Below are 15,018 nucleotides of genomic sequence, written 5' to 3' on the forward strand. Positions count from 1 at the left end.
GCCAACATACCATTTGCTGTTTTTACCACATATTGCACCTGCATGCTTACCTTCTGCGACTGGTGTACGAGAACACCCAGGTCTCGTTGTATTTTCCCCTCTCTCAGTTTATAGCCGTTCAGATAATAATCTGCCTTCCTGTTTTTGCTACCAAAGGATAACTTCACATTTATTCACATTATGCTGCAACTGCAATGCATTTTCCCACTCACTCAACTTGTCCAAATCACCCTGAAGCCTCTCTGCATCCTCCTCACAACTCACCCTCCCACCCAGTATTGTGTCATCTGCAAACTTGGAGATATTACATTTCGTTCCCTCATCTAAATCATTAATATATATAGTGAATAGCTGGGGTCTTAGCACCGATCCCTGCGGTACCTCACTAGTCACTGCCTGCCATTCGCAAAAAGACTCATTTATCCCTACTCTGCTTCCTGTCCGCCAACCAATTTTCTATACATTGCAACACACTCCCCCCAATCCCATCTGCTTTAATTTTACATGCTAATCTCTTATGTGGCACTTTGTTGAAAGCCTTCTGAAAGTCCAAATAAACCACATCCACTGGCTCCCCCTCATCAACTCTACTAGTTACATCCTTGAAGAATTCTAGTAGATTTGTCAAGCACGATTTCCTTTTTGTAAATCCATGCTGACTCTGCCTGATTCTACCACTGTTCTCCAAGTGCTCTGCTATAAAATCTTTGATAATGGACTCCAGAATTTTCCCCACTACCGATGTCAGGCTTACTGGTCTATAATTCCCTGCTTTCTCTACCTCCCTTTTGAAACAGTGGGGTTACATTAGCTACCCTCCAACCTTTAGGAACTGTTCCAGAGTCTACAGAATCTTGGAAGAGTTGTGGATAGTGTGGAAGGCTGTTGTAGGTTGCAACGGGACATTGACAGGATGCAGAGCTGGGCTGAGAAGTGGCAGATGGAGTTCAACCTGGAAAAGTGTGAAGTGATTCATTTTGGAAGGTCGAATTTGAATGCAGAATACAGGCTTAAAGACAGGATTCTTGGCAGTGTGGAGGAACAGAGGGATCTTGGGGTCCATGTCCATAGATCGCTCAAAGTTGCCACCCAAGTTGATAGGGTTAAGAAAGCGTATGGGGTGTTGGCGTTCATTAACAGGGGGATTGAGTTTAAGAGCCGCGAGGATATGCTGCAGCTCTATAAAGCCCTGGTTAGACCACACTTGGAATATTGTGTTCAGTTCTGGTCGCCTCATTATAGGAAGGATGTGGCAGCTTTAGAGAGGGTGCAGAGGAGATTTACCAGGATGCATCCTGGACTGGAGGGCATGTCTTATGAAGAAAGGTTGAGGGAGCTAGGGCTTTTCTCATTGGAGTGAAGAAGGATGAGAGGTGACTTGATAGAGGGGTACAAGATGATGAGAGGCATAGGTAGAGTGGATAGCCAGAGACTTGTTCCCAGGGTGGAAAGGGCTATCACCAGGGGGCATAATTTTAAGGTGATTGGAGGAAGGTTTCGGGGAGATGTCAGAGGTAGGTTCTTTACACAGAGTGGTGGGTGCGTGGAATGCACTGCCAGCGGTGGTAGTAGAAGCAGATACATTAGGGACATTTAAGCAACTCTTGGATAGGTACATGGATGATAGTAGAATGAAGGGCATGTAGGTAGTTTGATCTTAGAGTAGGTTAAAGGTTCGGCACAACATCGTGGGCTGAAGGGCCTCTACTGTGCTGTACTGTTCTATGTTCTATGACCATCACTGCATCCACTATTACTAGGGCCACTTCCTTAAGTACTCTGGGATGCATGCATACCATCAGGCCCTGGGGATTTATCAGCCTTCAATCCCATCAATTTCCCCAACACCATTTCTCTACTAATACTGATTTCCTTCAGTTCCTCTCTCACGAAGCCCTGTTTTCCCCAACATTTCTGGTATGATATTTGTATTCTCCTTTGTGAAGACAGAACCAAAAGTATGCATTTAGTTGGTCAGCCATTTCTTGGTTCTCCATAATAAATTCCCCTGTTTCTGACTATAAGGGACCTACATTTGTCTTCACCAATCTTTTTCTCTTCACATACCTATAGAAACTTTTACAGTCAGTTTTTATGTTCCCCACAAGCTTACTCTCGTATTCTATTTTTCCCTTCTTAATCAATCCCTTGGTCCTCCTTTGCTGAATTCTAAACTGCTCCCAATCCTCAGGTCTGTTGTTTATTCTGGCAAATTTGTATGCCTCTTCCTTGGATCTAATGCTATCTCGAATTTCCTTTGTAAGCCATGGTATGTCTGCCTTTCCCGTTTTACTTTTGCACCAGATAGGGATAAACAATTGCTGCAGTTCATCCATGCACTCTTTAAATGTTTGCCATTGCTTATCCACTGTCATCCCTTTAAGTAATGTTTCCCAATCCGTCATAGCCAACTCGGGTCTCACACCTTCGTAGTTTCCTTTACCAAGATTCAGGACCCTAGTCTCAGAATTAACTAAATCACTCTCCATCTTGATGGAGAATTCTATCATATTATGGTCGCTCACCCCCAAGGGGTCTTGCACCACCAGATTGTCAATTATTCCTCTTTCATTGCACAATACCCAGTCTAGGATGGCCTGTTCTCTAGTTGGTTCCTTAACGTATTGGTCCATAAAACGAAGAAAACCAAAACTCCAAGAATTCCTCCTCTACAGTATTGTGACTAATTTGATTTGCCCAATCTATATGCAGATTAAAGTCCAATTAAAGATGTTCCTTTATCGCATGCGTCTCTAATTTCCTGTTTAATGCCATTCCCAACATCACCACTACAGTTTGAGGGCCTATATAAAACCCCTACTAACGTTTTTTGCCCTAGTGTTTCTCAGCTCTACCCATACAGATTCCACATCGTCAAAGCTAATATCCTTCTTCACGATTGTTAATTTCCTCTTTAACCAGCAATGTAACTCCACCACCTTTTGCTTTTTGTTTGTCCTTACTAAATACTGAATACTCCTGGATGTTCATTTCCCATCCCTGGTCACCTTGCAGCCATGTCTCCATAATCCCGACTATATCACACCCGTTTACATCTATTTGCGCGATTTATTCATCCACTTTATTGCAAATGCTCCGTGCGTTAAGGCACAAAGCCTTGAGGCTGGTCTTTTTAACATTACTTGTGCCCTTCCCACTATTTTTCACTGTGGCTCTGTTTGATTCTGGCCCTTGATTTCTCTGCTTATCACTTGTCTTATTCCCCTTAATGTCTTTTGTTCTCGTCTTTGATTCCCCCCTCCTCTGACTCCTTGCAAAGGTTCCCATCCCCCTGCCATTTTAGTTTAAACCCTCTCCAACCACTCAAGCAAATACTCCCCCTAGGACATCAGTCCTGGTCCTGCCCAGGTGTAATCCGTCCAATTTGTACCGGTCCCACCTCCCCCAGAACCGGTCCCAATGCCCCAGGAATCTAAAACCCTCCCCCTCACACAATCTCTTCAGCCACGTATTCATCCAATATATCCTGTTATTTCTACTCTGATTAGCACGTGGCACTGGTAGTAATCCTGAGATCACTACCTTGGAGGTCATACTTTTTAAACTTACTTCCGAACTCCCTATATTCTGCTTTTAGGACCTCTTTTTTTTTTAAAAACCTACGTTGTTTGTACCAATGTGTATCACGACCACTGGCTGTTCACCCTCCCCCTTCAGAATGTCCTGTAAATCGCTCAGACATCCTTGACCCTAGCACAAGCGAGACAACAAATCATCCTGGAGTCTCTTTTGCGGCTTCAGAAACACCTATCTATTCCCCTTACAATTGAACATAGAGCATAGAACAGTACAGGCCCTTCGGCCCACGATGTTGTGCTGACCCTTTAACCTACTCTAAGATCAAACTACCTACATACCCTTCATTCTACGATCATCCATGTACCCATCCAAGAGTCGCTTAAATGTCCCTAATGTATCTGCTTCTACTACCACCACTGGCAGTGCATTCCACACACCCACCACTCTGTGTAAAGAACCTACCTCTGACATCTCCCTGAAACCTTCCTCCAATCACCTTAAAATTATGCCCCCTGGTGATAGCCCTTTCCACCCTGGGAACAAGTCTCTGGCTATCCACTCTATCTATGCCTCTCATCATCTTGTACCCCTCTATCAAGTCACCTCTCATCCTTCTTCGCTCCAATGAGAAAAGCCCTATCTCCCTCAACCTTTCTTCATAAGACATGCCCTCCAGTCCAGGCAGCATCCTGGTAAATCTCCTCTGCACCCTCTCTAAAGCTTCCACATCCTTCCTATAATGAGGCGACCAGAACTGAACACAATATTCCAAGTGTGGTCTAACCAGGACCTTATAGAGCTGCAGCATAACCTCGTGGCTCTTAAACTCAATCCCCCTGTTAATGAAAGCCAACACCCCATACACCTTCTTAACAACCCTATCAACTTGGGTGGCAACTTTGAGCTATCTATGGACGTGGACCCCAAGATCCCTCTGTTCCTCCACACTGCCAAGAATCCTGTGTTTAAGCCTGTATTCTGCATTCAAATTCGACCTTCCAAAATTAATCACTTCACACTTTTCCAGGTTGAACTCCATCTGCCACCTCTCAGCCCAGCTCTGCATCCTATCAATGTCCCGTTGCAACCTACAACAGCCCTCCACACCTCCAGCAACATTTGTGTCATCGGCAAACTTACTAACCCAGCCTTACACTTCCTCATCCAAGTCATTTATAAAAATCACAAAGAGCAGAGGTCCCAGAACAGATCCCTGTGGAACACCACTGGTCACCGAGCTCCAGGCTGAATACTTTCCATCTGCTACCACCCTCTGTCTTCTATGGGCCAGCCAATTCTGTATCCAGACAGCCAAATTTCCCTGTATCCCATGCCTCCTTACTTTCTGAATGAGCCTACCATGGGGAAGCTTATCAAACGCCTTGCTAAAATCCATATACACCACATCCACTGCTCTTCCTTCATCAATGTGTTTTGTCACATCTTCAAAGAATTCAATAAGGCTTGTGAGGCCTGACCTGCCCCTCACAAAGCCATGCTGACTATTTCTAATCAAACTATGCTTTTCCAAATAATCATAAATCCTGTCTCTCAGAATCCTCTCCAATAATTTGCCCACTACCGACGTAAGACTGACTGGTCTGTAATTCCCAGGGTTATCCCTATTCCCTTTCTTGAACAAGGGAATAACATTTGCCACCCTCCAATCATCTGGTACTACTCCAGTGGACAGTGAGGACTCAAAGATCATCGCCAAAGGTGCGGCAATCTCTTCCCTCGCTTCCTGTAATAACCTTGGATATATCCAGTCTGGCCCCAGGGACTTATCTATCCTCATGTCTTTCAAAATTTCCAGCACATCCTCCTTCTTATCAACCTGTTCAAGCATATCAGCCTGTTTCACGCTGTCCTCACAAACGACAGGGTCCCTCTCACTAGTGAATACTGAAGCAAAGTATTCATTAAGGACCTCCCCTACCTCCTCCGACTCCAGACACAAGTTCCCCCCACTATCCCTAATCGGCCCTACCCTCACTCTGGCCATCCTCTTGTTCCTCACATAAGTGTAGAACGCCTTGGGATTTTCCTTAATCCTACCCGCCAAGACTTTTTCATGCCCCTTTCTAGCTCTAAGTCCATTCTTCAGTTCCTTCCTGGCTACCTTGTAACCCTCTAGAGCCCTGTCTGATCCTTGCTTCCTCAACCTTAAGTAAACTTCCTTCTTCCTCTTGACTAGCTGTTCCACATCTCGTCATCCAAGGTTCCTTCACCCTACCATACCTTCCTTGCCTCATCGGGACAAACCTATCCAGCAGTCGCAGCAAGTGCTCCCTAAACAACCTCCACATTTCTGTCGTGCATTTCCCTGAGAACATCTGTTCCCAATTTAAGCTCCCCAGTTCCTGCCCAATAGCATTGTAATTCCCCCTCCCCCAATTAAATATTTTCCCATCCCGTCTGCTCCTGTCCCTCTCCATGACTTTAGTAAAGGTCAGGGAGTTGTGATCACTATCACCGAAATGCTCTCCCACCGAGAGACCTGCCACCTGGCCTGGTTCGTTTGAATCTCATAACTATTGCATTCCCACACTTTTTACTTCTCGTCTGTGCAGCAGAGCCAACCGTGGTGCAATGAATTGGGCGTTGTTGCTTTCCCGAGAGGCCATGCCCCCAAACAATATCCAAAGCAGTATATCTGTTTTGCAGGGGAATAGCCACAGGAGATCCCTGCACTGCCTGCCTAGTCCTCTTGCTCTGCCTGGTGGTCACCTATTCCCTTCCTGACAGTGGAGTCTGAGCCTGCGGTGTGACCACCTCCCTACACGTGCTAGCCACGATACTCTCCGCCTCGTGGACCTTGCTGTGGATCATCAGCAGCAGCAGAATTATATTCAACCACAATGTGTAACCTCATGGCCCAGCATATTCCCCACTCTACCATTACTATTAGGCTGGGGACCAACCCTGGTTCAAAGAAGAGTGCAGGAGGGCATGCCAGGAGCAGCACCAGGCATACCTAAAAATGAGGTGTCAGCCTGGTGAAGCTACCACACAGGACTACTTGCATGCCAAACAGCAGGAGCAGCATGCAATAAACAGGGCTAAGCAATCCCACAACCAATGTACCAGATCCAAGCTCTGCATGCTGCCACATCCAGTCATGAATGGTGGTGGACAATTAAACAAGTGACAGGATGAGGAGGTTCCACAAACATCCCCATCCTCAATGATGGGGCAGCCCAGCGCATCAGTGCAAAAGATAAGGCTGAAGCATTTGCATCCATCTTTCGGCAGAAGTGATGATATTCGCTAATGATTGCACAATGTTTAGCACCATTCGCGACTCCTCAAATACTGAAGCAGCCACTGTCCATATGAAGATCAGGCAAGTAACATTTCCACCTCATAAGTGCCAGGCAATGACCATCTCGAACAAGATAGAATCTAATCATCTTCCCTTGATGTTCAATGGCATTACCTGAATCCCCCACTGTAAACATCATGGGGGCTTGCCATTGGCCAGAAACTGAACTGGACCAGCCACATAAATGCTGTGGCTACAAGAGCAGGTTAGAGACTGGGAATTCTGTGGCAAGTAACTCACCTTCCCTCTCCCCAGTGCCTGTCCATCATCTACAGGGCACAAGTCAGAAATGTGACAGAATACTCACCACTTGCCTGGATGGTTGCACCAACACTCAAGAAGCTAGACACCATCCAGGACAAAGCAGCCCGATTAATCGGCACCCCATTCACCACCTTCAACATTCACTCCCTCCACCACCGACATACAGTGGCAGCAATGTGCACCACGTACAAGGTGCATTGCAGAAACTCACCAAGGCTCCTTCAACAGCACCTTCCAAACCGGCAAACTACCACATAGTAGGACAAGGGCAGCAGATGCATGGGAACACCACCACCTGCAGGTTCCCCTCCAAGCCACACACCATCCTGACTTGGAACTATATCATTGTTCCTTCACTACCAGGGAGTGAAAATCCTGGATCTCACTTCCTAACAGCATTGTTGGTGTACTGCACCCAAAGAACTGCAGTGGTTCAAGAAGGCAGCTCACCACCACCTTCTCAACAGCAATTAGGGATGGGCAATAAATGCTGGCATAGCCAGCAATGCCCACATCCCAAGAATCAATGAATCTAAAACATTTATGGATGGGCAGTAGATGCTGGCCTTGGCAGCAATGCTCACATCCCAAGAACAAATAAAAAAAAGCCTTTATGAAACACTGGTTTGGCCTCAACTATGTACTGTGACCAATTTGGGGTACCACACTTTAGGATGTGACGGTATTGGAAAGGGCACAGAAAAGATTTACCAGAATGATTCCACGGATGGGGGGGGGGGGGGGGGGGGGAACTTCAGTTTCATGGACAGATTGGAGAAGTGGGGGCTGTTTCCCTGAACAGCAGGTTGAAAGGAGAATTGATAGAAGTGTTCAAAAGCATGAGGGGTCTGGACAGAGTAGATAGGGAAAAACTGTTCCCATGTGGGGGGTGGGGGGGAAAGAAAAAAAAAAAAAAGAGGGTTGAGAACCACAGGACACTGATTTAAGATGAATGACAAAAAAATGGCAACATAAGGAACACTTTATTTTTAAAAAACACTGACTGGTTACGATCTGGAATGCACTATCTGAGATTGGAGAGATTCAACTGTGGCTTTCAAAAGGGAATTGGATAATTATCTGCATAGAAAAAATTTGCAGAGCTACAGGGAAAAGGCAGAGGAGTGGGACTAGGTGTGTTGCTCTTGCTGAGAGCTAGCATGGACACGATGCGTTGAATGGCCTCCTTCTCTGCTGTAACCATTTTATGTTTCTATGACTACATCCCTTTTAAATATCTGGATCGTCCAGATAAATTCAGTTCTTATAACTACACTCACCCCCTCCCCACTATACATATAAAGGGCCACAAGATGAACTGAGAAACAAGGGCACCCTCCACAAATGTCTCATGACGTTGACCTGGGGGAAATAAAAATGGGACAAGTTGTACTGGGGCACCAAGCAACAAATCTGGAGTCTTCCTGGGTCTTTTGCATGCTCCAACAAATATGGTTCAGCATGTCACAGTTTTGTGCTGATAGTCTCGCAATATTCTTGGGCAATATACAGTTCTGATAATAAAAAGCTGTTATTCCTGGTATCAACGTGCAGATCTAAATTAGTTTCTAGCAAATTCTGTTGTGCTATTACAAAATCAAGAACATTCAAAAGGACCTGGTCACATTTTTGTAATGCTTTACAGGGAAGATTTTTACATGAAGTAGATGATGCTTATGACAGTAGAAGTAGCTTATGACAGTCACAAAAAAACTTAATACTTTAGAAAGCCTAGAGTAGTAGAGGGTGCAGGGGTGAAGTAGATACAGGCGAGGTACCAAAGGATTGGAGGTCTGCGAATGTTGTTCCATTGTTTAAAAAGGGTGCGAAGGATAACCCAAATAATTGTAGGGTGGTCAGATTATTACAATCAATTCTGAGAGACAGGATAAATTGCCACTTAGAAAAGCATGGATTAATCAGGGATAGTTAGCATGGATTTGTTAAGGGAAGGTAGTGTCTTACTAACTTGATTGAATTTTTTGAGGAAGTAACAAGGAGGATTGATGAGGGTAGTACGGTGGATGTGGTCTACATGGATTTTAGTAAGGCATGTGACAAGGTCGCACATGGCAGACTTGTCAGAAAAATAAAAGCCCATGGGATACAGGGGAATATGGCAAGTTGGATCCAAATTTGGCTCAGTGGCAGGAAACAAAGGGTAATGGTTGATGGATGTTTTTGGAATGGAAGGAGGTTTCCAGTGGCATTCCACAGGGCTGAGTGTTGGGTCCCTTGCTGTTTGTGGTATATATTAATGATTTTGACTTAAATGTGGGAGGCATCACTGGGAAATTTGCAGAGGAGACAAAAATTGGCTGTGTATTTGATAGTGAAGAGGATAGCTGTAGACTCCAGTATGATATCAATGGCTTGGTTGAGTGGGCAGAAAAGTGACAAATGGAGAAGTGTGAGGGAATGCATTTGGGGAGGGGATACAAAGCAAGGGAATACACAATAAAACGGGAGGATATTGAGAGGGGTAGAAATAGTGAGACACTTTGCAATGCACATCCACAGGTGGCAGGACAGGAAGATAGAGTAGTCGAGAAGGCATATGGAAGGCTTTCCTTTATTGGCCAAGGTATAGAATACAAAAGCAGGGATGTAATGCTAGAACTGTATAAAAAGCTGGTTCGGCCACAGCTGGAGTATTGCGTACAGTTCTGGTCACCACATTACAGGAAGGACATAATTGCTCTGGAGAGAGTAGATTTACAAGAATATTACCAGGGCTTGAAAGTTGCAGCTATGAGGAAAGATTGGATAGGCTAAGCTCGTTTTCCTCAGAACAGAGAAGGCAGAGGGGTGACTTAATTGAGGTATACAAAATTATGAGGGGCTGAGATAAAGACAGGAAGGACCCGTTTCCCTAACGGAGAGGTCAATTACCAGGGACACAGATTTAAGGTGATTGATAGAAGGATTAGAGGGGTCATGAGGAAAGCTTTTTCACCCAGAGGGTGGTGGGTGTTTGGAATTCACTGCCCAGATTGGTGGTGGAGGCAGAAACCCTCAACTCATTTAAAAAGGTACCTGGACCTGCACTCGAAGTGCTGTAACCTGCAAGGCTACGGACCAGGTGCTGGAAGGTGGAACTGGATTGGGCGGTTATTTATTTTTCAGACAGCGCAGATACGATGGGTTGAATGGCCTCCTTCTGTGCCGTACCTTTTCTATGATTTGTAAATTGCCAACGGATAAGGAGACATTGCCGTGGATCAACAATGCAGGATATAACGCTGATCTTATTTTGAAGTTTTGCTCTATTAATCTTTGCAGGGGCAAGGTGCAACTTTGCAACACCTTTCTTTCGGAGATTAAGTGGATTGGAGGCCAAGGACAAACAAACAGAGTACATGGTCTGTGAAATTAAAAGGCGTAAATAACTTCTTTTCCTTGATAAACGTGTATTCTTTTAAAAAAAAATGTAGGAGGCTAATTGAACCTACATGTAGAAATTGCACTTTACATCCTTCCCTGAACAATGAGATTGAATTAATAATGCACAAGAAATCATAAAAGATGGGCGGCGCAGTGGTTAGCACCGCAGCCTCACAGCTCCAGCGACCCGGGTTCAATTCTGGGTACTGCCTGTGCAGAGTTTGCAAGTTCTCCCTGTAACCGCGTGGGTTTCCGTCAGGTGCTCCTGTTTCCTCCCACAGCCAAAGACTTGCAGGTTGGTAGGTAAATTGGCCATTGTAAATTACCCCTAGTGTAGGTAGGTGGTAGGAGAATGGTGGGGATGTAGTAGGGAATATGGGATTAATGTAGGATTAGTATAAATGGGTGGTTGTTCATCAGCACAGACTCGGTGGGCTGAAGGGCTGCATCTCTAAATAAAAAATAAATATCCTCTACTGAGAATTCAATATTAATTCCATTCATGTTCTTTCTTTTCCAGAATACTGGAAAAGTATAGGTGAATTAATGAAAATCAGCATGGATTTGTTAGAGGTAAATTGTGTTTCATTAACCTGAATAAGCTCTTTGATGAAGTAACTGAGAGGGTTGTTGAGGGTGTGTGTATGTCAAACAACTTTTGTAAGTCCAAAGTACCATGCAATACAAGGCTTGTAAAACCAGCAAGCTTAAAAGGGACAGTGGTAGTGTGGATACAAAATTGGCTAGGGAGAGAAAGCAAAGAGAAGAATTATTTTTCAGACTGGAGGGAAGTATACAGTGGTGCTCCTCAGGGTTCACCATTAGGACCACTGTTTTAAGATACATCAATGACCTGGACTTGGGTATACAGGGCATAATTTCAAGTTTGCAGATGACAGAAACTTGGAAATGTAGTGAACAATGAAGAGGATAGTAAACTTCAGGAGAACAGACTTGTGAAATGGGCAGACACATGACAGATGCAATTTAATACAGGGAAGTGTGAAGTGAAAAGTGATACATTTTGGTAGGTAGAATGAGGAGAGACAATGCAAGCTAAATGGTACAATAATACAAGGGATGCAGAAACAGAGAAGCCGAGGCGTGTGGTTACACAAACCTTTGAAAGTGACAGGGCAAGTTGAGAAGGCTGTTAAGGCTGAGGTTTTACACTTTAATAGAGGAAGAGTACTGAAGCAAGGAAGCAATACTAAATCTAAAGAAAAAACACTGGTTAGGCCTCAGTTGGAGTATTGTGTTGTGTTGGGTTCTGGGCACCACAATTTAGAAAAAATGTCAAGCCCTTAGAAGGTTGCAGAATAAAATTTACTAGGATGATACCAGGGATGAGGGACTATGTGGGGAAACTGGAGAAGCTGGGGCTATTCCCCTTAGAACAGAGAAGGTTTAGAGGAGATGTAAATAAGGACATTCTGGTTTTGAAGACCAAACAGTTTCCAGTGGCAGAAGTGCCAGTGACCAGAGGAACAGATTTAAGGTGACAGACAAAAGAATTAGAGGTGCCATGAAGTATTTTTTTCTCTTTAAATGCAGACAGCCAGTTATGATTATCTGGAATGCATTGCCTGAAAAGGGCAGTGGAAGCAGATTTTTTAAAAAGGGAATTAAATACTTGAAGGGAAAAATTGCAGGACTATGAGGAAAGAGCTTGGGAATCTGACTACTTGGATGATTGTTTCTGATACTGGCATAATGGGCCGAAAGATGACCTCTTGTGCTTCTAACCTAGCATGTTTAAGGTGCTTGGTTAATTCAAAACCAGCATTTTTGGCTAAAAGAAATTTATAGGTTTGTACTAAAAAAGTGTCAAGTTGGCTTCTGGAGACATTGGCCCCAAAATTCATAAAGGCATTGAAGGCAATGGTGAGGCCAATTATAAATAGGGAAGGTGGAAATTGATGTGGGACTGGGTTCTTCCCTTGTTGGATCTACTAGAAATCTCAGTTTTAAGTGCAAGCTCATAATGGCCTGACTTTTGCATTAAGAACGGTGAAGCTGTCAGCACTCACCATTACTATAGAGTAAATTCTCAGCAAGTTCTAGAGTTCATCTATGTGCAGAAGTTGCTGTCCAATTTGCCCTGCTCTTCCACAAACTTTGCTCCACTGTCATCTCGCTGATGAAATCAATGCCAAATCTATGTAAGGGCATGAAGTTGTTATACCTATCCATTAGTTACCCACTAGACATTCCAGAAATTGTTAATGCTGCTGCATTCAGGTGTAAGCGAATTTCTGACCACTGGGACTGGAAGTATAATTGTACAAGCATGAAAACACATTCCTTCAGAATTTAAATTATTGCTGGAGATTTTTTCAAAAAAAAAAACAAAACTGTTTTATCTATCTTTATTTCATTAATTGTAAAATCATGTACAGAAAGTATTCTAATTTATACTTCCTGGTTTGGACTCTGCATGGCTCAGAGAGAATGCTTCAATCTGATTGGCATGTGAATGCAGGGCACAGATCACACGGAGGGCATCATGCTGAATCAAGCACTCAAATGATAAATTGCCACTCAAGAGCCCACAGTCAGACAGCTGGAAAAATAGCAAATGGCGAGCGTGGATCCTTCGCTGTTGACTGCAAAATCTGGACCGATATTCCCACTCTCAAATGGGAAAATGGGAAGGCATATTGCAAAATCATGCAAGTGAGAAAATAAAATCAGACGCATTTTCTTTACATATCCTCAGTAATGCTGGGACCAGGAATTTGATAAGAGTTTCTACCATGAATACTGCCAAGTGGATGCAATTTGATTGCCTAACTTCACAGAAGACTGCAAGAGTTTAGATTTTTTTTTTTTTTAATATCCATTTTGGAACTCTATGGGTCTACTGACACCACAGCAAAGTGCCACAGTGAAATCCACCCCCACTCTGAGGTCCTATATATACCAGAAACACTGCAAGCATCTGCCTAAAATAATCAAAGTAGCTATCCCTACATATAGATTTGATGGAACAGTAGCTTTTATTACCTTCCTTTTTCATACCAGGAACAAAACCATATATTTCTCAATTTCAGCTTCAGTTCCCTGGACGCTGGTTTGCCACACAAATTCAGTTTCAAACCTTGACTGCATTTATTAGGCCACATTCTACTTCATCTGATAGACTTGCCTGCTTTTCTGCAAAATGGTACTGGCAAAGTTTTTTCCACAGATGTCTATCTTCACTGAGCATATGCAGAGTGGAGGTCACCTGACCCAAGCTGACAATATCCAGGCCATCCGAAAACCTATACAGAATACTGTTCTGCATGTTTAGTGGAAGATCACTCAGTGTTGTGCCATTATTTATTTGCTGTAAACACAAAAGAAAAAATAAGTTAGTACCATTACCTTACTCTAAAAGGGATAAAATAAAAGTACACAATATACCAGAGCTTTCTATAATCTTGCCAGAACTACAACATACACAGTTATAACCTACAGCAGTATACCAAAAGACTTTTCAGGTCTAGCAGTATATGCCTGATATTTACTCAGAGCCTGACTGGAGCGGGGAGGGAGGAAAAAACCCCCCAGAGATTTCCAGATAGTAAACACAGCCAGAGCATCCTTCCAAGTTCAGGTTTCCCACCAGGTGGGAAAGTAGCCATAAAAGAAAAGAAAAGAAAAGAAAATACCTGGTAAGTGGGAGTCATTTGCCAATTGCGGGGTCCAATCATGTGGTCTATGAAGTAAAGCTTGTTGGGCCTGAAGGAAAAATACTCCAGCTCCTCCCATCTCACAAGCAGTTAAAATGTACTTTCCACATCAGCGTACTGGATACAGCAAAAAGGCTACATGCCTCGACAATATCCCGACTGTAACGCTAAAGACTTGTGCTCCAGAACTAGCTGCACCTGTAGCCAAACTATCCCAGTAAACCTACAACACTGGTATCTACTAGAAAAAAGTGGAAAAAAAAAAGGCATGTGCTGTCCACAAAAAAGTAGGGAAAAAAATTTAATCCAGCAAATTACCACCCACCAGTCTATTATCATCAAGTGATGGAAGACATCAACAGCATGGACAAATGGCAGTTACTAATAATGTCAGGACCACTTGGCTCCAGATCTTATTACAGTCTCGGTCCAAACGTGGGCCAAAGAGCTGAACCCCAGAGGGCAGGAGAGACCGATTGCCCTTGACACCAAGACAGCATTTGTCCTAATAAAATTGGAGTCAATGGAAATCAGCGGAAAACGCTCCACCTGACTGGAGTCATAACTAACTAAGATTTTTTTTAAATATTTGTTCATGGGATGTGGGCATCGCTGGCTAGGCCACCATTTATTGCCTATCCCTAACTGCCCTTGAGAAGGTGGTGGTGGTGAGCTGCTTTCTTGAACCACTTCAGTCCTTGGGCTGTAGGCATACCAATAGTGTTGTTAAGAAGGGAGTTCCGTGATTCTGACCCAGCAAGTGAAGGAATGGCGATATGGTTCCAGGTCAGGATGGCACGTGGCTTGAAGGGGAACTTGCAGGTGGTG

The 15,018-nt window shown here is 43.9% G+C and overlaps 1 protein-coding gene across 5 annotated transcripts in view; it reads right to left on the reverse strand.

Moving 5' to 3' along the window:
- Positions 1 to 15,018, reverse strand: part of fbxo25 (F-box protein 25) — a 78,106-nt gene that overhangs the window by 11,817 nt on the left and 51,271 nt on the right. For all 5 annotated transcript variants that reach the window (XM_068021976.1, XM_068021965.1, XM_068021986.1 and 2 more), the window contains one exon: positions 13,662 to 13,844. In XM_068021976.1, coding sequence (XP_067878077.1) covers positions 13,662 to 13,844 — 183 coding nt within the window. The remainder of the gene's footprint in view (positions 1 to 13,661; positions 13,845 to 15,018) is intronic.

This window comes from Heterodontus francisci, chromosome 3 (assembly GCF_036365525.1).
Source record: "Heterodontus francisci isolate sHetFra1 chromosome 3, sHetFra1.hap1, whole genome shotgun sequence".
In the NCBI taxonomy this organism is placed as follows: Eukaryota; Metazoa; Chordata; class Chondrichthyes; order Heterodontiformes; family Heterodontidae; genus Heterodontus; species Heterodontus francisci.